The following is a 23,895-nucleotide window of genomic DNA, read 5'->3' on the forward strand; positions in this document are numbered from 1 at the left end:
TACTGGACAGGTTGCGAGGTTTGGTTATACCCCAGGCCGCATAGACCGAAACCCATACCATTCGCGTGAATCGACAGTCAAAAAATAGATGTTGTATCATTTCATTTTCATGACAGAAGAAGCATTGTTGGTTTCCTTGCCAGTTCCGTTTAGCTAGATTATCTTTTGTAAGAATGACACCTCGCCTAAGAGAAAAAAAATTTAGCTCGAGTGGAGTTTCAGTTTCCAAATTCTCTTGTTTAGATTAGGAATGTCTTGATGGATTAGTCCCAGATAATGTGATTTTACTATAAAAACACCTTGTTGGTCTAAATTCCATTTGAAATCATCTCTCTTGGCTTAGTTTCACCGTTGGCAGATGTGAGGCAAGATTGTTCCACATCGCTAACTTGTTGCCAATAAAATCTCTGCGCCAAGATAGGTTTGGAATCAGCCACTGTATCTTGTTTTTTTCTTTTCTTGACTATGTTATATAGTTGAGGGTGGTCTCGTAAAAATCTATTACCTAACCATATGCTTTCCAGAATCCTATTTTACGTATAGGCCTCAGGGTACCGTAATATATTCCTGTATATATTGGTGCCAGGTAAACGACCCAACACAGCTGTACGAGGTCCATCAAAACATGTACAAGCAAGGGCAGATCAGCTCTAACCAAAAAGTCAAAAATCTTCAACACAGGGACAGAAAGAACAATGATTCCAATCCAATGTATTAAATATTTCCAACTAATATCTGTTCTCCCAGTCCCATCAGGATTCAGGAGTACCAGTTACTGGAGTGGCCTACTTTAGCAAAATCTGAAACATTGAATATATTTCGTGTTTGCAAGATTTGCAGAAGACATCAGTGAATTGTTAATCAGATTGCCACTGATATAATTTGTACAGTAGTCTTCAGTCTTGTTCTTGAGCCATAGCCCTTAGGGGAAAGGGGAGAGGCGCTGACCTGAGACGACTAATCCCGCCCCCAGTGGCAACGCCATGGACTCGGTGGAGGCGTGGATGATCTGATGCTCAGATATGAATCGATGTGATTTGCTTGTGCTGATTTTTGTTCACTAATAGGTGTCACGCGGAGATTTGTATCCGTTGATTTGGGAATTGTTGATGTAATACAAACGTCGTAGGGCTCTGTCGCATGATCCAGTATTTGCTTTGCTGCTGCCATGCTCCGGTATTTGCTTTGCTGCTGCTTGAGTAGTTCAGTTAGTGCGAATTCAAATGAAATTGACGTGTTTGAAATATCTCTTTTCTTTTTTAGAAGCAGTGTACAACCGTCTATGCAGACAAGACTGCCTAGCACCTCGATGTAATGTTATTGAAAACGAGTCCCCTTGTGAAAAAGGAAAACCTCTGTATAAGAAGGTGATGGAATCTAAGATCCCACGGAAGAAATATTTCAGCGCCATCATTTATCGAAGTACGCACATGTAAAACTAAGTTCCAAATGTTCTCAATTTATGAGAAAAAGTTCCAACTGTTCTCAATTTGTGAGAAAAAAGATATCTCTTTTAATAAAAAGAAAAAGGTTCCAATTGTTCGTCCATATTGCACATAATACGAATGTCCTTTTACAGTGCTTTCAAACCATTGTAGGCACCCCTATATGTATCAAAAGGGGAAAAGGAACGGCATAATAACAACGGCGCTTTTCCCTTTCTTCCCTTCATGTCACAGTAACAAGTTAACAAAGACAAATAAACACACACACATACACACACACAGGGCAGTGCAGGGAGTGAGTCCCTCCATGTAGTATTAGTATTACACAAGATTTTGTTGGAGCAGTGGTTGCACCTCAGCACTGGAGTCAGCATTCCCGTTCTTTGCCTTCCATAAGTTCTTGAAGAAGCCATCCTGCTTTATACGCCGCTGCTCTTCCTTAGAAGTTGAAATGGAATCTGCCGAGTCCCCTGATGCCTGTGAAGGTAGCTTCAATGCACTGGAAGATGCATTCTGCACATGCTGTAGGCACACTTGCACAGCATCATGCACTCGCACGAAGCACCATGCAGCACCTATCAAGTCAAGGATACCTGATCTTGAGAGCAGTAGGTGCACCTGTCGGTTCGGGTTAGCTATGGCAATCTGCAACCAGTAAAAAAAAGGTTTTGAATACTGCTTACGCGCAGATTAGTGCAACAATGAAGTGTGCCCATGAGAAGAACCTGGATATGGCGTGCTTTGTATTCTTGGTGCAAGTCTTTAAGAGCTTGAACAGCACTCGAGTCAATATATGTAACAGCTGCATGACCAAAATCTTTTATCATTTTAACAAGTGATTCGGAAAGCCCAATAAAAGCTCATAACTTTCTTTTCGAAACCAACACAACCAAGAACGATTTGTTGCAGAAAGCAATATTTCACGAGCCTCCTGTAAACAATGCAACAGAAAATAATGTCTTACGGGACATCTCGAGGATCACAAAATAGACCCTTCCAACGTCAAGTCCCCTGTTTGAATTTGGAAGGTTGAGTTCATATTCACGCAACCTGACAAAGGATTACAATTACCAGAAGTGCTTACATTATATTGTAACAAAGACCATTTAATAGCACAAATGACAAAAAAAAGACCAATTAATTTACCTGTCTTTGATGTAGCTAATGTTGGCAAAGTAGATGGGTGCATCAATTCGAACTACTACTATCCCATTATACGTAAAGGCCTCAGGGTACTGTAATATATTCCTGTATACAGTGGTGCCAGGTAAACGACCCAACACAGCTGTACGAGGACCATCAAGCAAGGGCAGATCAGCTCCAACCAAAAAGTTAAAAATCTTCAACACAGTGACAGAAAGAACAATGATTCCAATGTATTAAATATTTCCAACTAATATCTGTTCTCTCAGTACCATCAGGAGTGGCATATCCATGCACATGTTCCTCGGTTTTTTTTTTCCATAGGGTTTTTCTTGGAGGAATGTGGATAAGACAATGATTGACACAAGAGAATGCCATATCTCATGTTTTCCCCAATGGGGTTTTTCTAGAGATAAACAAGGCATAAATTAATCCTTAAACCCTCAGGTTTATGATAGAGTAATCAAAGGACAAATTATTCCTTTTTTTTCCCACGGGGGTTTTCAAAGGAATCAAAGAACATGTTGATCTCAAGATGGACTCAGTCAAAGGGGGAGTGTTACAAAAGGTCATTATTGACCTCTTCCATGCAGCCACCATGGGATTATTGCCATGGGTTTAAGGCTTTTGTTATGGACATGAACCAGCCATAAACCCACCTTATTGCTGCCCTTAGAGAGTGAATCCAAGATCTACACTAATATCATAAGCATTAGTGCTCCCATGTAATTCCTCTATATATAGAGACTGAGATAAATGAGAAAGAAGGCAATTTTTACTATTCACAAGCTCCCTTTGAGGAGCTCTCTTTGTCTACCATTTTCATATTATAACAGTATGGTTCTAGACCAGAGTAGGGGCTTGGGAAACAATATAGCAATCATGGGCTGGGCTACATAGCTGCTCACGAGTCATCTTTTCCTTTATTAATGATTGCTAGCTTCCTGTATGTGTTAGATCTAGAGATTTTCTGTGGTCTTTTAGCTTCATTTACATAATTTGTTCACTTGTTTATTTATTATATGCACTGAATTATTAGGTTCTCCAATTCCAATTTGCAAATTGAAGAGATGCACCCCTTAACTATTCTTACTATTAAAAGGATGCAAATTTAAGACAAAACCTGAATCTAACAATCCATAATCCAGAGAACTATGGCACTATTTAGCTGACTGGAACCAACTCTCATACCTATATGCGGATTTGCCGACTCATGGATCACAAAGGCCAATGAGAATCCAACCTACAAAGGAAAATGTTAAAGTTAACAAGATGTGGCTTTTGATGTCAAATTTGACAAATCTATGATCAGTTGAAAATAGATGGCTTTCAAGTTACCCCAACAAGGACGCCAATCTCAATGCCAAAAACTAATGTTGTGATAAATGTGATTGCCCATAAAAAGAAATCCTTCTTATCAATACGCCACAAGAAGATGGCCTCTTCATAATCTACCTGGATATCATCAGTACACCAATATCCATGAGAAATTGTATGTGAAAATGTTTAACTCGCAAAGCAAGAATTAAAAACAAGGAGAAAAAAGCAACACAAACTATCTGTTTGAATCATTGTATGTGCTAAGTATGATATTAAAACGCCCTTACCAGGCCAGTAACAGCAGAAATCACAATTGCAGCCAATGCACACTGGGGAAAAGAAATTAAGATCAAATTAGCATATACGTGTACTCTGGTTTACATAAATTATTTACCATAGCAAACCCAAACATACATTTATCTCAGACACACAGGAGAGCTGTGTATCATTGCATCAAGAGAGGAAAAAAATGCCAAAATAGGCAGGTATAACCATTTGTAGCAAGAAGTAGAAGTCAAACATACACTCAAAATGATGAACATTTACACAGCACAGCTGTGAAGTGGGTGTTGTAGTTGTACTGTGGCCACAAAATATTTATTCAGGAGTTATTAGAACCCACTTGTGTGCCCCTACTATAAAATAGATAAGAACTTTTATCTTCCATGTTAGTTGGATTTGTCCTTATCATCCAAGATGACAAAGGTGCACTAATAGGTGAAGCAGCAGCAACAGACACTGATCCTCTAGGAGCAGGTGTTGTACCACAATCACGAGCAGCACGGTGAGCACGGTACTCAGCCCACTTCTTCGGGTGCTCAGAGAAATAGTTCTTCCACTATGGCTAATCTTGCCATAGTGCTTACATTTGCTCTTTTTTTTTTCCTCGAATACGCAGGAGAGCTGCGTATCATTGTATTAAGAAGAGAATGATCCAATAACAGAACCCCACATCCCGCCTTGGATCAGAGTGAGGAGTGGGTTGTTCTTACAACAGAAAAAAAGACTTTACTAGGTTAGGAGAAAAGGACCTGACCGGGAACACTTCCAGCTACTGACCTAGCTGGTTTGCTCACCCTAGGCCCAGGGCAGCAAGACCCTTAGCACCCCCAACAATCCACAATTGGGTCTCATCCCTGAAACTTACATTTGCTCCCAAGAGGCACCTTTAGGTGCAAGTCCTTTGAGAAGCTGCCTACACACTGTGAGGCATAGACATATAAGGAGCAGACATAGACTAGAGGTGAGTCTCTTCAGCAATTAATTTAGACAAAGGACTTGCCATGGTGACATTAGGGGAGTCGTGAAGTAGCCTTGTACCAATGGAATTAAATTCTTCCCTTACTCCCATGAGAAAACTATATATAAAGAACTTAATAGATTGTGTTTTGGACGGCCATCAGCCGTACAATCACCTATCATTGACATCTGTGAGCACATCGGACAAACAAAGTCAGAGTAGTACTCATCAATGGAATATCATCCAGATTACATGAGTTTGTTGCATGAGAGATGACGTCTGTGAACACATCGGACGAACAAAGTCAGAGTAGTACTCATCAATGGCATATCATCCAGATTACATGAGTTTGTTGCATGAGAGATGTAAAAGGCACCACTATCCTGGACAAATTGCTCCTTCAACGAAGACCAAATGGTTTTGGCTATTTTGAACTTATTTCTTTCGGGTTTCATCTCTAGCCTACCCCAACTTGCTTGGGAAAAAAGGCTATGTTGTTGTTGTTGTTGTTGTTGAACTTAGAAAGACACATAACCATAGATTTCTTAGCGCTATTGACCATGGTAGCTATTAGTTTTCCACGATTAATTTGCCAATCTTTAATTTCGTTAGCATTAGTACCATCAGCCTGGAGTGCAGGGGCATCATTAGTTAAGTGAAAGCAGAACAGTGCCCCTCAATGCAGTTTGTACACAGAAAGCCAACTCAGGATAATTCTGACCATCTAGAGTGATAGTGATAACAATGGCATTGATTTGCGGCATCATGAATCTAGTAGAGTAGTATCACTTGACCAACAGTAGAGAAACCATGAGTAGGTCCACCACTTCATGGAGAAAAGCAGCAGAACACACCATGCATGGGCGGCTGATATCACCAGGCAGAAAACCCACCTCCCGTGCAGCAGAAGAAGAGGAGCAGATAGGATATGGAGGCCGTGCTGGTGGACGGGGCAGCAATGGCCTGCTGTGAGACCATGGATGAGCAGATGGTGCAGAATCCGTGGACAGGCAGACGAAGACAAAGGGATGGCGGAATTGGATGGGTGGACAGCCATGAAGGGACGGCGAATCCTCTGATGAGCGGCAGATGAACGAAGCCACAACTAGCGGCTGGCTAGACACGACTGTGACAGACGATGCGAAGGATGGTGCCACAATGGGCGTCAGCTGGAATGGGCCGCGACGGCGGCGAAAAAATAGAACGTGGGAGATTTGAGAAGATGAGTACTGCCCATTAGGGATGATGCATATATAGAGTCCTCATGGTGAGCTGACTTGACATACCTGTAGAGACAATACCTAAACTTAAGGGAGACTTGTCTCAGTCAAATGGTAGATATCTATTCAAACAGCAGATGGTACATCTTGATATATCACTCACAAGTGGCAGATTTATTTACTACAGCACAAAATTGAAAGCAACATCTGCTTCACTTGTTCAAACTCAATGATTAAGAACCTCCCCCTTCTGCCTTGGGTTTTAAAGGCGGAGTGGGCCGTTAAGTATATCAAGGCCCATATATACTGTAGGCCCATATGCCCCATATGGACTATGCAATCCAAGTGTTGCAAATGGTGGTGGATGACGTTGGAGACGATGTGTTTGCTCATTTGTGTCATGATAGTTTTCATGTCATTAGTTTTTCTTTTTTTACTTTGTTTTATGCCGTGCGTGTCTTAGCTATGCATAGGCTGGAAGTGCTCTTGGTTCGGTTGTATCATATTGATGTAATGTTCCAAGTTCAATAGAGATTCCTTTATCAAAAGAAAAAAAAATCAGAGACTACCAGCCGTGTCCAATACCCTAATCCTTTTCAAGCCATGCTGTCTAACTATGTATGGCAGTTATCTCGAAACAGTCACAAGACAAATTGCTAAGAGTGCGCGAAGCAGAAAATTTGATAGATAAAATAATGGGTTTCTAGACAAAAACACACATACACACACAAAGGTTATGTTTAAAACAGAGAACCATAATGACATATATCCGTCATACCTGAGGTATGTCAGTAAATAACGGTGTCATAAACAAGAGAGCACTACCAATGATTATGCCCATTATGATTCCAGATAACCCGGTTTTCGCTCCACTTTCATGATTCACAGCTGACCTAGAAAAAGAGCCTGCATGGACAGCCAGCAATATTAGATTTGAAAGTTTTGCTCTAGCAGCTAAAACACGATATTCAGATCAAGATGAGCACTAGGTTATTCCTCATCATATATTGATAAAATATTTTACCTGTGGCAGGATATGAAGAGAAAAATGAACCACAGATATTTGCTATACCCAGACCAAATAACTGTGCCAATGAAAACATGAATGCAACAGTTACTTTGAACAAATTATATTGCAGGGGAGAAAAGGCGCATTTCTAAATACAAAAGCACATATAGTTCCATATATTCTGTAAACCAAATTTGTTATTCAACCATTGTAAATTTGTGAATCATTAAAGCACCTTTGAGGTAGCAGTTGAGTTTGTGCAATAATTTACTAAGATTTCATATGCTATAAAATAAAGAGATCTAATATATCACACTAGCTCAAACGTAATATGCTTTGGTGTCAAATTACATCTGTGGCAACAATGTCCATCAGCTTCTAGCAACAAACAGGTTAGTTATTGATAATGGCTTGCCTCTTTGTTGGAGTCCAACTCATACCCGTTCTTTGCCGCCAAAGCTTTAGCAATACCAACAGATTCCTGAATCATATGGTCAATTTCTTAATAGTCACTAAGGAAAGTTAAGAAAAGTAGTTCTAAACAAATTTCTTACCAAAATGGCAACACCAGTGATAAGTGCTGCAGTTGGTGTAAGCGACAATACATGCTCAAATCCTCGAGGAATGGAGAACTTGGGAAGACCTTGTGGTATTTCACCAACCTAACATAGGAGAGATATAGCTTTACTTGTGATGTTGTTGTCCATCATAGTGTGGTATATTTTGACATAAACATGGTAATAAATTGAGTGGTTTTTTACATAACTATAATTATGTGTCTAATCTATCAGAAAAATCCATATTAAGATCCCTTTTGAAGAAACCTTTTGAACAAACTACTATATAATTAGTGGAGCCCATTGCACTATATAATACCAGGTTTAATCATTGCTATTATCTTCTACTGTATCTAAACAGTATGCTGCACCAACAGCAAACATAACTTCGAGGCACATTGTCTCTTCTTCAGTGTACGCAAAAGCTTCCTCCATGTCATTGAGATTTCATGTACCATTTTACACTATCATGAACTGGCGAACCTGATCAAGCAGAAAACAACCAATGCCCAGCTGACTTGGTTGCCTTGTTGGATCAGGCTCATTACTGCATAACCAATGTATCAACAACATGGAACAATATTTTGAGCAAATGGAATGGAATATGATGGACTCGAGGTTTCTCTTACACTGCAAGTTGGGCATCCAAGTAAAAATAATATGATGATAGGCAATTGAAATGTGCAGGTTTGAGAAATATTGTAGAACTAAATCTATAGTTCCTTGAAATAGGATCATAAATCTATATTTTTTAAAATAGTATGGGAAATATCTCTATTTTCGTAAACTGTATTATTCTTCATGACCAACTAAAAGTTTTGATGGGAGATGTGAGCACAAGAAGGGGGTAGGGGCATTCAGGTCCAGCTGAGTCACTGACAAGGCATTTGCGTGCGATCACACTCTGTAAGGATGGTAAAAGTTAATTGTGTCAGAGAGTAAGGCTAGAGGAAAAGTAGGGGTTGCACTGTTGACGTTGGATCAAAAGAATATGCCTACGCTTCACTGATATTCCAGCAAACTAGCAGTAGATAAGAGCCAAAGCTGCCTCTCTTTTTTTCCATCTCCTTGGCTGCCTAAGCTACTGGGTGTTAATCAGCAAGCTTAGACGGCAACCCAAACAAGTAAAGAGAGAAGACAGAACAAATAGTAATATAGATCGGTGAATTTGGGAGGTCAGGGAGCAAAAGTATGTCCAGGCAGCACAATAAGGGCCAAATTGGTTGTTAACGATAAGAAAATGAAATAAATTGAGAAGTACATTGTAAAACCGACCCGTTACCCCCATAGACCACATCCACAAACTACATAATGAAGCACAAAAGGTAGAGGTTTTGTTGTTTTTTCACTGTAGTATGTACAAACAAGCATTTCTTTCGGACAAAAATATCACATATTTTCTTCAGAGGAAAGCAATGTGTACAAGAGTGTGAAGAAAAAGAGAATGAAAAATGAAACATATTCAAAGTTTATATCAGATTATCTAGTGGCATATTGGCATAACACCCCCGTTGGTCAAATTTGTGGCTAGTGCACAAGGAATGTTCTAAACATTTCTACAAAAATCAACAGAAACTTTTGTAGAAACTTTTAGAAGATTCTATGGTATGGTTGTTATCTTTGTCTTATCTGCACAGATAAGGCAAAAACTACATATTGGGCTATTGAATTTGAGTAAAGCATGGTAATAAAAAAAACATAATTGACATGTATAGCCTCAAAACATTAAATAGTTCTGTTATCAGATTAAATTTGCAATTTGTTCTTGTAAAGACCATGCATGGTTTATATCTCCTAACCAAACTACAAATAAATAAGCTGATGAGCTTATCTCACCACTGGTATGGCTGGTGGATGGAAAATTTTCACAAAAATTGTTCCAAGCACAACTGTTGTAAGAGGGCCCGAAGCTCTTAGGAAACGCAATCTCTTATCAGATTTTCCCTGCAAAGTTCTAGGGTCACAAACATGAAACAACAATAATGGAACATAATATAGGGAAAATTTCTATGATAAATAAAGAAATAAAAACGTACAAGATGTTTCATAGTTAGAAGAACCACAAGAAAAGCTGATCCCATGACAAATGGAGGCCAGGAGAACTGCGAAAAGGAACTAATATTATTAGGCAGTGACTAAGCATGGTTGGTTACAATGTAGTCTAAGCAATATGGACAGTAGGTGTTAAACGTAAGCATAGTTCACTACAGTTAAAAGAACATAACAAATTTTAATTTACAAGGGCAATACAATTTAAATCTTAGTCTCATTAAGTTGTTCCAATAATCAGATTTTTGAAACAATACATGACTGCAGAATAGTGACACAGAGATTGTTGAGTCTACAAAACTTGTTAAAATATTGCTTAACTTTCTTACTTAAATTTCAAGTAAATACAAACCAGAGGATTCCAGTGGATCATGAAATGAGATCATGTCTACCTAAGCACTATAGCAACAAGCCAGAGGCGGGCTCAAGATCTGTAGTGTGTGTATTCAAAACTTCAAAAGGTAAAAAAATTAAATGCTTTGTTGGTGTATATATGAGAGGCTCATCTAGAAGCCCATGTACAGCTACTATATTGCCCACCCTTCTAGGATTTGGAGGAATACAATGGAGATTATTCTCTCTAGCATGGTATCAGCCTGCAGGCGCGCGCGGCCCCTGGCAGCCCGCCGCCGCCCTCGCTGCTGCCGCAGTGGCGCCGGGCCTGGGCGCTGCCGCGGAGGGCGGGCTCGCCCCGTCCGCCGCCGTCGCGGGCACGCCGGCCCTGGCCGCCGCCGTCGCGGATCCGCAGCCTCTGCCCGCCGTCCTGCCCGCCGCCGCGGGCGCCGCCGGCCTGGCCGCCGAAGGTGCCGCGGGCGCGGCCCCGCAGGCGCCTTGCCCACCACCGCTGCCCTGCCTGGCGCGGCCGGCCTGGGCGTCGCCCCCCTTCCCCACGCTGGCGCCGCTCCTCCTCCCGGTGGCCCCTTCCTCCTTCGGGATGCCCACCGGGCCACTGCCATCGCTGTGGGCAAGCAGCCCCTTCTCGCCGGGGTCGCTACGGCCGACTCCGCCCTTGCAGCAGCCCTCCTTGCCGCCAAGACTGAGGCTGCAGCAGCCCAGGAGCGTGTATGCGCGGCCGCACTCGCTTGGGAGCGCGAGCGCTCCGCGGCCGATGCTCTCGCTCGCCGGGTCGCCGAGGCGGAGCACGCCGCCTCTTCTTCCCACCAGGCTCCGCCCTCTGGTTCTGGACCCCGGCTCGACCCGACCGATCCCATGGTCGCCCAGCTTCACCTCCAGGCCGCCGGTGTCCAGAACATCAAGGCCCTGGTCTCCGTCCTCCTCGACGCTACATCCTCCTCCTACGGGCGCTGGCGGGACCAGGTCCTCCTCGCCCTCCGCCGCTACGCCCTCGACGACCACGTCCTCCTCGACACGCCGGTCGAGGCGCGAGACATGGTGTGGCTGCACCCCGACAACGTTGCCATGTCCTAGATCTTTGGGACCATCTCCCTAAATCTGCAGGACATCGTCAGGACTCACGGCGGCACCGCGCGCCAGGCCTGGCTGGCGCTCGAGGGGCAGTTCCTCAGTAACGCCGAGGCCCGCGCTCTCCAGCTCGACACCTCCTTCCGCACCTTCGAGTAGGGGGACCTCTCTGTTGGTGGGTTCTGCAGGAGGATGAAGGGCATGGCTGATGCTCTTCACGACCTTTGGTGCCCGGTGCCTGACCGGGTCTTGGTGCTCAATGTCCTGCGGGGTCTCAACAGCACCTATGATCACCTGCGGACATGTATCACCCGCCAGAGGCCCTTCCCCTCCTTTCTGCAGGTCCGAGACGACCTCGTCCTAGAGATCACCCGGGGTCCTGCGACCGGATCGTCCTCCTCCTCCACCGCGCTTGTGGCTGCACCACCGGCTTCCTCCGCTTCGCCTGCCACCTCTCTCCTTGGTGCTCCTCCCCCCGGGCCGAGCGGGGGTGGGGAGGGGGCGTGATGGGCGTCGTCGGGGGGGGGGGGGGGTGGTGCTGGTGGTGCTGGTGGCACTGCTACTAGTGGTGGTGGTACCAGTGGTTGTGCTGGTGGGGGTCGTCGGGGCACGCCGGCTCCGGCTCCTGCTTCTGCCCCTGGAGGTACGCCCTGGCCATCCTTCAGCAACCCATGGTCAGGGCGCATCTCGATGTGGCCGTTTCAGGGTCAAGGGGGGGCTCGTCCCCAGCTCCAGCCGGCGGCCATGTTCACCAGTGCTGCTCCCCTGTTCGCGCCGTCCTGGACTCCACCCGCTCAGCCCAGCCAGCCTCCGACCTGGCCTGGGGGGTGGGACTAGGCTGCGCTGGCGCAGTCCTTCAGCACCATGGGGCTGACACCGCCGATCAGCACCGAGTGGATCGCTGACTCGGGTGCCTCCTTCCACACCACCCCAGATGCTGGTATCCTTTCTTCTGTCCGACCCCCACATCCTTCTTGTCCTTCTTCTATCATGATTGGTGATGGGTCTTGTCTTCCTGCCACCTTCGTGGGTTCTGCTCTTGGTTCCTTTCGTCTTTCCAATGTTTTTGTTGCTCCTCAGATAGTTCATAACCTTCTATCCATTCGCCAGTTTACAGCTGACAATTCTTATTCTGTCGAATTTGACTCATTTGGTCTTACTGTGAAGGATTCGGCTTCTCAGCGTCCGCTCCTCCGATGTGACAGCTCGAGGCCCCTTTACACCCTTAGTCTTCCTGCTTCCGCTGCTCCGCCTTCGACTTCTACTTCGTCAGCTGCCTTTGCCGTGACTTCTTCTTCCATCACCTGGCACCACCGGCTTGGTCACCCTGGCCGCGACGTTTTGGCTCAGCTTAGTCGCAGTACAGATGTTCCTTGTACTAGGGTCCCTGCTGAGCACCTCTGTCATGCGTGCCAGCTAGGTCGTCATGTTAGACTTCTTTTTTCTTCTTCTTCTTCTTCGCACGCGACATATGCCTTTGATCTTGTTCACTGTGATCTGTGGACATCCCCTATACCCAGTATTTCTGATTATAAATACTATCTGGTGGTGGTTGATGATTTCTCTCATTACTCTTGGACTTTTCCTTTGCGCACCAAGTCTGAGACTTTTCCCACACTCCTCCACTTCTTTGCCTGGGTGTCTACTAAGTTCGGCCTCACCATTAAGGTCGTCCAGTGTGACAATGGGCGTGAGTTCGATAACACCTCCCGTTCTTTCTTTCTCTCTCGGGGTGTTCAGCTGCGTATGTCTTGTCCGTATACCTCTCCCCAGAACGGCAAGGCTGAGCAGATGATTCGCACCACGAACGACGTCATGCGCACCCTTCTGATCCAGGTCTCTCTGCCTCCCCGCTTCTGGGCTAAGAGTCTCCACACCACCACTTACTTGCGCAACCGCCTTCCGTCCACGGCTTCCCCTGCTCCCACTCCACACAATGCTCTTTTCGGTACCCCTTCTAGCTACGATCACCTTCGTGTCTACGGGTGTGCATGTTACCCTAACATCTTCGCCACTGCTCCTCACAAGCTGGCACCCCGTTCGACTCGTTGTGTGTTTCTTGGTTACTCCCCTGACCACAAGGGGTACCGCTGATTTGACCTCATCTCCCGGCACATTGTGTTTGACGAGTCGGATTTTCCCTACTCCACCTCCTCTATATCTTCTCCTGACCACGAGTTGGAGTCCATGTTTTCACCTGACCCGGTGGTTCAGCCACCTTTGTCTGTCTGTCCTTTTCCCGCATGTTTTCCTGGTACACCGACACCGCTTCCGGTGATCTCTGCTGCGCTACGCGCGGCCCCGGTGCCTTTTGTCGCACCACGCGCGGCCCCGGTGCATCCTGCTGCGCCACGCACGGCCCCAGGCTCTCCTGCGCGCTACGCTCAGCCGGTGCAGATGTACCGGCGTCGTTCGGTGCTGGCACCGGCGCCGGATCCACGGCCTCCGGCTCCGGCCCCGGAGGCTCCAGCGCGCTATGCGCACAGTACACCGGAGCCATCGCCACCGCCACCTCCACCGACTCACTCTCGTGTCGAGCCAGCAGTGTACCACCCGCCTGTCATCCATCAGGACCCTAGTCACATTCATCCCATGGTGACTCGGCGGGTGACTGGGGTTCTTCGGCCCGCGACTCTCTTCGCCACCGAGGGAGCGCCGCGGATCTCTCCGATACCCTCATCTGTCCGCGACGCCCTGGCGGATCTTCACTGGCGTCGCGCGATGGAAGAGGAGTACGAGGCTCTTTTTGCCAACCAGACGTGTGACCTCATGCCGCGTCCGTCTGGTTGCAATGTGGTCACTGGCAAGTTGATCTGGACGCATAAGTGTCGGGCTGATGGTACACTGGATCGCTACAAGGCTCGCTGGGTTCTCCGGGGTTTCACCCAGCGGCCTGGTGTGGACTATGATGAGACCTTCAGTCCAGTGGTGAAACCTGCTACAGTGCGCACGGTCCTCTCGCTCGCTCTCTCTCGCTCATGGCCTGTGCACCAGCTGGATGTGAAGAATGCGTTTCTCCATGGCACTTTATCATAGACAATCTACTGTAGTCAGCCAGCGGGATTTGTGGATTCCAGTTGCCCGGACATGGTCTGTCGGCTCAACAAGTCTCTCTATGGTCTGAAGCAGGCTCCTCGGGTTTGATATTCTCGGTTTGCCACGTTCTTACTGATATTTGGATTCACAGAGGCCAAATCTGACACTTCTCTGTTCATCTACCGTCGTGGAGATGAGACTGCATACCTGCTGCTCTATGTTGATGACATTGTTCTCACAGCCTCCAGTCAGCAGTTGCTTTAGCTCATCATCTCGTCTCTGCAGCAGGAGTTTGTTATGAAGGATTTTGGTCAGCTCCATCACTCTTCTTGGGTGTTACTGTTGAGCCTCGCCCTTCTGGCCTTCTCCTTCACCAGCGGCAGTATGCACTTGATATTCTGGAGCAGGCTGGGATGACTGATTGCAAGCCATGTTCCACTCCTGTCGACACTCAGGCGAAGCTGTCTGTTGATATGGGTGATCTCGTGGCTGATCCTACTGCCTACCGGAGTCTTGCTGGTGCCTTTCAGTACCTTACTTTCAATAGGCCGGACCTCACATATGCCGTTCAGCAGGTCTGCCTTCATATGCATGATCCCCGGGAGTCACATCTTGCTGCGCTGAAGCGTCTCCTCCGCTACGTCCGTGGCACTGTTGACTACGGTCTGGTTTTTCACCGATCTCCCTCTGCTGAGCTTGTTGTCTACACCGAAGCTGACTGGGCTGGCTGTCCGGACACTCGCCGCTCCACTTCCGGTTATGCCGTCTTTCTAGGCGGCAACCTTGTCTCCTGGTCGTCCAACCGGCAGCCGGTTGTCTACCGCTCCAGTGTCGAGGCGGAGTACCGTGCTGTCGCTAATGGCGTGGCAGAGGCGTCCTGGCTCCGACAGCTCTTGGCTGAGCTTCATAGCCCGCTCGCCAAGAGCACGCTCGTCTACTGCGATAACGTCAGCGCTGTGTATCTCTCCACCAACCCCGTTCAGTATCAGCGGACGAAGCATGTGGAGATCGACTTGCACTTTGTTCGCGACTGGGTTACTATCGGCGATGTTCGGGTCCTCCATGTCCCGACCACCTCCCAGTTTGTCGACATCTTCACCAAGGGTCTCCCCTCCTCGACTTTCTCGGAGTTTCATGCCAGCCTCAACGTAGCAGGTGGCTAGTTGTGGCTGGGGGGGGGTGTTGTCCCTGTGTGTTGCTTTTTTTGTTGTCCAGTCTTGAACACCGCTGCGCCGGTAGTTCAGACTGCGGGGGGTGTTGGTGTATATATGAGAGGCCCATGTACAGCTACTATATTGCCCACCCTTCTAGGGTTTGGAGGAATACAATGGAGATTATTCTCTCTAGCATGCTTAAACCATAATTTTTTACTGTCTAAACCATCACATAGGGCTAATTGCAGAAATAATTGATATTCAATGAATACCCTTGAATAGGCCTGGGCCCGCCCCTGCACAAGGTGCCTGGCAATGTCAGGAACAGAGGATTCCACATCTACCAACACTCTCCTTTACGATTTTGTTAGAAGATTGTATTTCGGTCAGGCCCTTTGGGCCCTCGTGGCTGCAGCCGCACGGGCCCATTGACCTTGTGCTCTTGCTAGGGTTTTGTAGATGATTAATTATGCAAGGATCTCCTATTTTTGTGCTTTCTATAAACCAACCCTAGGACCTCCTTGCCTATAAATGTAACCCATGCTATGCACCCCATAATCAATCTACTATTTTCCCGAGTCATCTCTTTTTCATGGTATCACGAGTCTGAGTTTCAATCCCCTCTCTCTTCCATTGCCCTGGCGCACCCACCTTGGTGCGCCGATGATAGGGACTCAACCTCCCTCCCCTCGCACCCTGGGCCACCGCTGAGCAAAAGCGGCGTGCGCTACCTGAGAGTAGTGCAACGCCGTCCTTGCTCACGCCATCGCTACCTGAGAGTAGTGCACTCACATTTAGGGTTTAGGGCAAACGGAAAATTAGCTTCATCAAATATGACATGCCGAGAGATCACCATACGAGTGGAGAGGTCAAGACAACGGTAGCCCTTCTGGGAAGAGGGGTAACCAATGAACACGCAGGCTGACGAGTGAGGAGCCAATTTGTGATATGTTGTGGCACTAAGGTTAGGATAGCACAGACAGCTGAAGACATGAAGCATGGAGTAATCTAGCATCTTGTGATAGAGCCGATGATAGGGAATGTCATTGTTGATGGACGTGGAGGGACGCCGGTTGAAGTTGCCAAAGCTTCGACCCAATAGGTGGGAGGCATGGATCAGGAGGGTGCGAACTGTATTGTTCAAGTGCGCAGCATGCGTTCGGCCTTGCCATTCTGAGCGGAGGTGTAAGGGCACGAGGTGCGGAGTAGGACGCCACGTGCAGCGAGGAACGTAGCAGTGGCGTTGTTGACGAACTCTATGCCGTTATCTGCCTGAAAGCATCGAATAGGCAGGCTAAACAAAGTGTGAGCGTAAGAAACAAAATTGACAATATGAGTATGAACCTCTGATTTCTGCCTGAGAGGGAACGTCCAACAATAGTGGGTGAAATCATCGACTATCACAAGATAATATTTAAAGCCAGAAATACTAAGCACTGGAGATGTCCAAACATCACAATGAACGAGCTCAAAAGGAGCTAAAGTGCTAGATGATGAACTGGTAAACGGCAATCGAAAGTGTTTGCCAAGCTGGCAAGCATGACAAAGACCACGAGTAGTATTTTACATGAAATGTCTGACATCTTATTAAGCGAAGCTATGGCGGCGGGCGCAGGATGACCGAGACGTGAGTGCCACAGGGAGGCAGAGGCAGCGATGAGATTGTAGGTGGTTGGGGGAGGAGCAGAGGGGATGGTGTAGAGGTCCCCATCGCTATTGCAGCGAAGAATCACAGTCCTGGTCTTTGGATCCTTGACAGAAAAGCCAAAGGCGTCAAACTCAATAGAACAGTTATTGTCACGGGTGAGTTGTCGAACAGATAGCAAGTTACGAACAAGATGGGGAGCGACAAGAACATTATTGAGTTGAAAAATATGATCAGCTATAGATAGGGTAGAAGTGCCACGACTACAAATTGGTATGGAAGAACCATTGCCGACAGTAATGTAGGACGAAGAATGGGGAAGGCGGGAGAGAAGGATACCGTCATTGGAGGACTTGTGTGATGTCGCTCCGGTGTCGGGCACCCATGGGTTGGCGCCCTGAAGAGCCATCTGGTTCAGGGTGGCGATGAGAACCACTTGGTCCCAGCCACTTGGTGCAGGGTAGCTGGCGGGCGCAGGTGCAGGGGACGAGACCTGCGGCGGCACGAAGGCAGTGTGCCTGGGGAAGAGGCGCCATGGGAGGGCGCCACTGCTGCTATGGGCTCCAAGCCCACGGGTTGAAGCAAACCCATGGGCCAGCGGGCTGGACTTCGGGGCGCGCTCCTCCCTGGGAACCCTGGCCCGGTTGCTGCTGTTTGCGACCGCCTCCACCATTGTTGCTGCCGCCGCCCTTGCCTTTGCCACCGTCGTGGGGCTGAGAAGAGGGCGAGGACGACGAGCGGCAGGATGCAGAGGTGCAGGCCGCCGTCATGGAGGCAGCGAGGGTGGTGTTGGAGGCAACCTTGTTGTCGTTGGTGAGGCGGAGTTCCTTCAGGCGGAGCATGTTCACCGCCTCGGTGAAGGTCGGCAGTGGCCTCGTGTTGGCGATGATATCGACGGTGTTGGCGAGGCGCGAGTTGATGCCGTTTAGCAAGTTGAGCACCAGCTGACGATCTAGGATGGGGTGGCCGACGTCGCGAAGGGCGTCGGCGGTCTGCTTCAGCTGCGCGGTGTAAGCCTCGATGGGAAGGTCACCCTGGGCCAAGAAGGCGAATTCCTGGTTCAGGATGACGGCGCGCGGCTCCTGGTTCGCCTGGAACAGATCACTGATGGCCGTGTAGAGGGCGCAGGCGGTCTGATCTGGCGCCATGGCGAGGTCAAGAACACCATCAGAGACGGAGTCGTACATCCAGCTATGCACACAAGCGTCCAGCTAATTCCAAGTGGGATCAGTCGGACGGGACGCATGGTGCCGTCGATGTGACCCAGAAGGCCAAACTTGCCGCACATGGCGGTGAAGAAGGCGTTCCACTTGTTGTAGTTTGGCAGCCGGAGGTTGAGCTCGATGGGGACGTGGGTCTTGACGTTGACGGAGGTGTACGGGTTGATGAAGACTGGGAAGACGGAGTCGGAGGTGCCGGGCGTCGTGCCGAAGCCGGAGCTAGGGCTGGAGGCCGACGAGGTGGAGGAATCCGTCGACATGGCGCAGGATCAGACGATTGGCACCGAGAGAGAGGGCGGCGGTGCAGCCTGGGAGCGGCGCGGCCTGAGGGCGGCGCGAATAGAGGAGCGGCACGTCCGGGTGGGGCCGTGGACGTGCGGGCCGGGCAGCGGCGCACATGAATCAGGACAGCGAAAGGGTTGGGAGCCAGGAAACTAGGGCCCAAACTCTTGATACCATGTAGAGAGGTCGAGATTGGGGAAACACCGCACACCCTATCTGGGGGTGACCTTTCATATATATATATATAGCCGAGACGGCTTGATGTACAAGTAAGAGTCTACAAGACTTGGAGTACAAGACAAGTCAGCTATACAATCTCTAATAGTATCTCACCTTCACTCGACTCGACATCTCGTATGCAGTTCAGTAAGTTTGCCTCCATATGCATGATCCCCTTGAGCCTCACCTATCAGCAGTTAAGTGCATCCTACGCTATTTGCAAGGGAACAATCGATCACGGTTTCCTACTTCGCCCTACCTCACCATTGAAGCTAGTGGTATAATCTGATGTTGGTTGGGCCAGTTGCCCTAACACGCGCAAATCCACATCAAGTTATACTATGTTCCTCAGGGTAATCCGGTGTCCTGGTCGTTGAAGCGTCAAAATACAATTTCTCGCTCCAGTGGCCAATGGTGTTGTTGAGGCTTGTTGGCTCCATCAGCTTCTTCACGAGCTTTGTAGTCCTCTGTCAAAGAGTATGCTGGTTTATTGTGACAACGTCGGTGCCGTCTACTTGTCAACCAACCTAGTTCAGCATCAACGAACAAAGAATGTCGAGATTGATATCCACTTTGTTCATGACCAAGTTGCCATCGGTGATGTTCGCGTTATTCACGTCCCGACGACTTCGCGGTTCATTGATATTTTCACCGAAGGATTAGCCACTTCAGTCTTCAACATGATCCCAACCAATCATGGCCTCATGATCATGTTGCTAATTGCTATAAGTCAGTGAGACTAAGATATGGTTGGTGATCTATATGTTGTAACCTTTGCCTTGAGTTGCAACACGATTCAGTTTTATGCATGATTTCTCCAGTATCACTTATCAATTCCCTTCAAGACACGATTTAGTATCGACAATCCAATGCAATGCAAGATAAGGAGCAAAATGAAAAAGGTAAAAAAAAATACTAAGAAAACAGTGAATAATATAGGATGGGGAATAAGCAAAAAATAAAATCATGGGGACACAAGGAAACCCACCTGATCAGCTCCTGCAATTATGCTCTCAATAAGTGGTATAATTTTGCTGCTTCTTGTGACATTGTAACCTAAGAAATACTTGATCTGGGATAAACCAATAACAATGGCTGAAGCTGTAGTGAACCCAGATATTACAGAATGGCTAATGAAACGAATAAGCCAACCAAGCCTGTAACAGAATAAAATGTATGAAATAGTCATATATCCTTAGTGAGAACAAGCATACCAAGATGAAATATTTGTTCTGCTCCCAAAAATAAGAAAATAGTTAAGCCAGAGAGCATAGGATGAAGTCACACAATGCATGCAAGGACAATTTAGGTCAACCAAACAGAAAAGTATGATTTACGTTGATATAACACTAGAGAACAGGAGCATTATTTATCTCTTTTTCTCAGACATTCAGGAGAGCTGCGTATGCAGGAAAGCCTGGTCTGCTGGTATCCAGGTCAGTAGCAGCCAGAAGAGTATTATGTCGATTTGACACAAACTGTCAGCATATGGGTGTAGAACTATCAGCCAACAGGTTAAGGGTTGGCACTGGCACCCAATTCTCACTCTTTGTACCAACAACAAAGATCAGAAATTCGGACCAGGTGGACATGGGAGTGGTACATGTATCACTCACCTGTCCGTAGCAATCTACACCTATAATTTCACTCAATTTTCTAAAGCAGGAATCCTTCACCCGTCCACATTTCCAATGTTCCACAAATTGGTGCTTTCCTGATAGGGACACCAGGTACCTTCCAATTTCCATAGCTATAGAACTATGCCAGGATGTTATCTGGTTGTGCCTAGGCCTCGTAGTCTTTACAGCCTTGTTCATGAAGGTCTTGTCTTTCAGTTGCACAAACACAAATGGCTGGGTTGATAATCTCATGAACAAATGCAATAGAGGTTAACTGCAAACTTAGTGATAGGCATACTAATTTTATCTTTAAATTTTGAAGATTGTGCTGCACAGGAGATTTAACCTTGTACTTCTCGATGTATCAGTCCAACTTTTAGCTTTCAGTAAACCAGGTGGTATGACTACATAGCTGTGCTTGCTACTGCAAACAGCAAAATAATAGTACTTGTATGTGCATATCTGCATGCGGCTGTTTTCCTTTTCTCAAAATCTTGTTTAATATGTTGTGGACCCAACATAGACACAAAAGAAAAAGCGAACAGGCAGACACACTACAACAAAAAGCCAACTTATCTCTGGGACGGTGTTGTGTTGTTATGGGAACCAATTGCTCTATTTCTGCAATGACTGGGGATTAAAGTTTGTGATAACATGTAGAGGGAAGGATTTTCTATTTAACAATAGATGGAGGAAATTAAAGTTTGTGCCTGGAAGTAGAGTGACCTATGTGCTACCTTCTGAGATAAATGTTACTTTTGGATATGCGCTTTTCCCCTTCAATGTAAGACTTCATATGCACTTTTGCTAAAATTACCAGGAATAGCACCTTAGCATTTTCGCCAAAACAATTGCGAAAGCTAACATGATAAATAATAGATATTTTTAGCTAGCAGGTTAAATGTTAAGCTATTGGCATTGGCAGTGCTCTATTGCTCAGAGCCTCAGACAATAAGCAATACATGATTATTTTCATGTTTCTGCCTTCGGAGTTCTGGAATTGCGGTACAAGGGTAAACCTGTATACATGTTTCAAACATTCTTCTCTGTAAAGGTCAACTTCAATACTTGAAATTTCAAATGCTCTGACATCAAAAATAAACAAGAGCTCCAATTTTCCTGGGTAAACAGAATTACCTTAGCAATCCCATCAAGCACTCCAATATCCCAACCATGAATGCAAGCAATATGGCTAATTCTGTGTACAGCTCACTAGATGAATTAACTATACCCCCAAGAACATTGGATACAAGCAGAGAAACAAGTGCCACTGGACCAACTGCTAGTTGTCGTGATGAGCCAAATATTGCATATACAAATAACGGGACAAAGCCTGTGTCTGTTCAGAAGAAATGAAAAGATATGGTTTGCATTTACCAACTGAGATCACTTGAGAACATAAAGGAAAATATGGAGAAAAGCTTTAGATATGGGAACACTTACAGAGCCCATAAATTGGGTGAAGGCCAGCCAGCTTTGCATATGACATTGCCTAGAGTATAGTACAAAAAAATTATGCTCTTATATTGGGAGAAAAATTAAAAGGACCGCATTTAATAGCATGATTCATCTAATAAGATGTCTCGATTATCATAGCCTTTGGCTATTTTATCGACCACATTTATGAACATAACATATTATCGAATATTTGCAGTCTGCAATAGAAAGATAATAGGTAAATTTATCATTCTATTTAGGTTCAACAAAAGTGAAGGATGAACCCTATCAAAAGTTGCACCTAATCAAAGCAGCAACAATGACATGGAACAACTGTGGATGCAAGCAAACAATTGAAATTGTAATCCTGAAGTTTAACAACAGGCACAATCAACTTGTCATTTAGGCAAGCTCCTGTCATTTAATAAATGTAGCTTTCATCTAAAAACTGAATGAATAGAAAACTATTGTTTACAAAGAACAATGTTTTTCTCAAAGCCACATGTGGGGGATGTGACCCCCGGGTACCCACAAGAAAGAAAGAAGATAGAGTCTACCAGATCTCCTCATGTAACCCTACCCCCACCCCTAGGTTGGCACCTCAACTCAACAATCAACAATCGAGCGCAGGGAACAATACAACCCACCCCAATAGGATGTAAGGTATTACGCTACTCTAGAGGCGCAAACCTGTATAAATCTTATGTCCTCGCATCCCTACACTACCATCGACCTTCAGATCTAGTGATCCCCTCCAAACAATCCACCAGCTGAGGGGTATCCCTTGGTTTACTAATGGCATGAACAGCAACACACCATGTCAACAAAAAGGCAGGGCTCCATTAATTATGCACCCAAACAGCTTATACATGGAATCCGCAAGATCTTCACAACAACAGTGCAACTTGAATAGCTCCATTAAGGTGCATTAAGACATTCGATATCAGAACCAGAACTCACAAAGCGCTAAATTTAGAATAGCCTTTTACAATTTACTGTGACCACTTCGGAACAAAAGGAAAACCAAACATACACTCGTATAAAGACAGGCACAGGAGCAACCAATAAATTAAGGAGCTCAATAAGGGAAAAAAAATCGGTACTTCATAAAACTACGTAACAGAAATATTTTAGAACGATAATAGCAGAGAACACACACCAAATTAGCTAGACGATCTTTCTAATACGCGATTATCCTAAAACTCTATATCTGTGTCGATTGCAAATAATTTGCGACTTCGCGAAATTAACAATTGGAAGCTCTCCAAAGAGATACTCAATCTCCTAAGCAGTACAAAAATCTATATTATACCTGGGGCACAAGCATGACGCCAACGGTGATGCCCGCGGCGAGGTCAGCCTGGAGGTCCTCCTTCCACCTGTACTTCCGCATCCACGCCACGCACGGCAAGGCCGCCTCTGCCCATTCCACTGGCCTCATGCCCCGAGCCCTTTCCACCGCCGCCCACCACCAGGGCGGCGAGGAGGAGGAGACCAACCCAAAACCACCTGGTGGGTGCCGCAGCGGTATCACTTTCACCGGCCTTCCGCCTCCAGACGCTGCAGTGGCTAGTTCGCCGGAGCTCCTTGACGCGTAAGATCTCTCCATTTGATTTGAAAATTAAGAATCAATTGTGTTCATGGCTTCAATTGCGCGTCGGCACAGAAAATTAAGATGCGGGTGGGCACATGGGCGACGAGGGAGCTAGCAGAGAGATGGCCGGCAGGCAACCGAGGTGGCGGGGAAGGGGGGACGGGAGGCGGAAGCGAGCGACGGCGAGGAATTTTCTTCTGTTTTTTTTTTTGTATAAGAGTAAACTGGTCGTCCACCAGAATTCCTACTGAGAAGCCATGCGACTATCCTAATTGGACAACTGC

At 46.5% G+C, this 23,895-nt stretch overlaps 1 protein-coding gene across 3 annotated transcripts; it reads right to left on the bottom strand.

Annotated features, from left to right (window-relative positions):
- Window positions 1–1,511: 1,511 nt before the first annotated feature.
- Window positions 1,512–23,895, bottom strand: LOC120665323 (sulfate transporter 4.1, chloroplastic-like). Of its 3 annotated transcripts, XM_039944865.1 has the most exons (18): window positions 23,330–23,855; window positions 22,024–22,072; window positions 21,718–21,919; window positions 19,950–20,118; window positions 9,971–10,036; window positions 9,771–9,878; window positions 7,932–8,039; window positions 7,793–7,858; window positions 7,393–7,453; window positions 7,147–7,274; window positions 4,196–4,237; window positions 3,927–4,043; window positions 3,780–3,831; window positions 2,592–2,730; window positions 2,410–2,495; window positions 2,171–2,247; window positions 2,039–2,090; window positions 1,512–1,922 (listed from the first exon to the last, which is right to left on the bottom strand). In XM_039944865.1, the coding sequence occupies exons 1-18, from the start codon at window positions 23,624–23,626 to the stop codon at window positions 1,885–1,887; spliced, it is 1,857 nt and encodes a 618-aa protein (XP_039800799.1). In that variant the 5' UTR covers window positions 23,627–23,855; the 3' UTR covers window positions 1,512–1,884. The 3 variants fall into 3 exon arrangements, with proteins under 3 accessions (XP_039800799.1, XP_039800797.1, XP_039800798.1); XM_039944863.1 differs by having other exon boundaries at window positions 1,512–2,090; window positions 23,330–23,895; XM_039944864.1 differs by lacking the exon at window positions 9,971–10,036 and having other exon boundaries at window positions 1,512–2,090.

Source organism: Panicum virgatum, chromosome 3N, assembly GCF_016808335.1.
Source record: "Panicum virgatum strain AP13 chromosome 3N, P.virgatum_v5, whole genome shotgun sequence".
Classification (NCBI taxonomy): Eukaryota; Viridiplantae; Streptophyta; class Magnoliopsida; order Poales; family Poaceae; genus Panicum; species Panicum virgatum.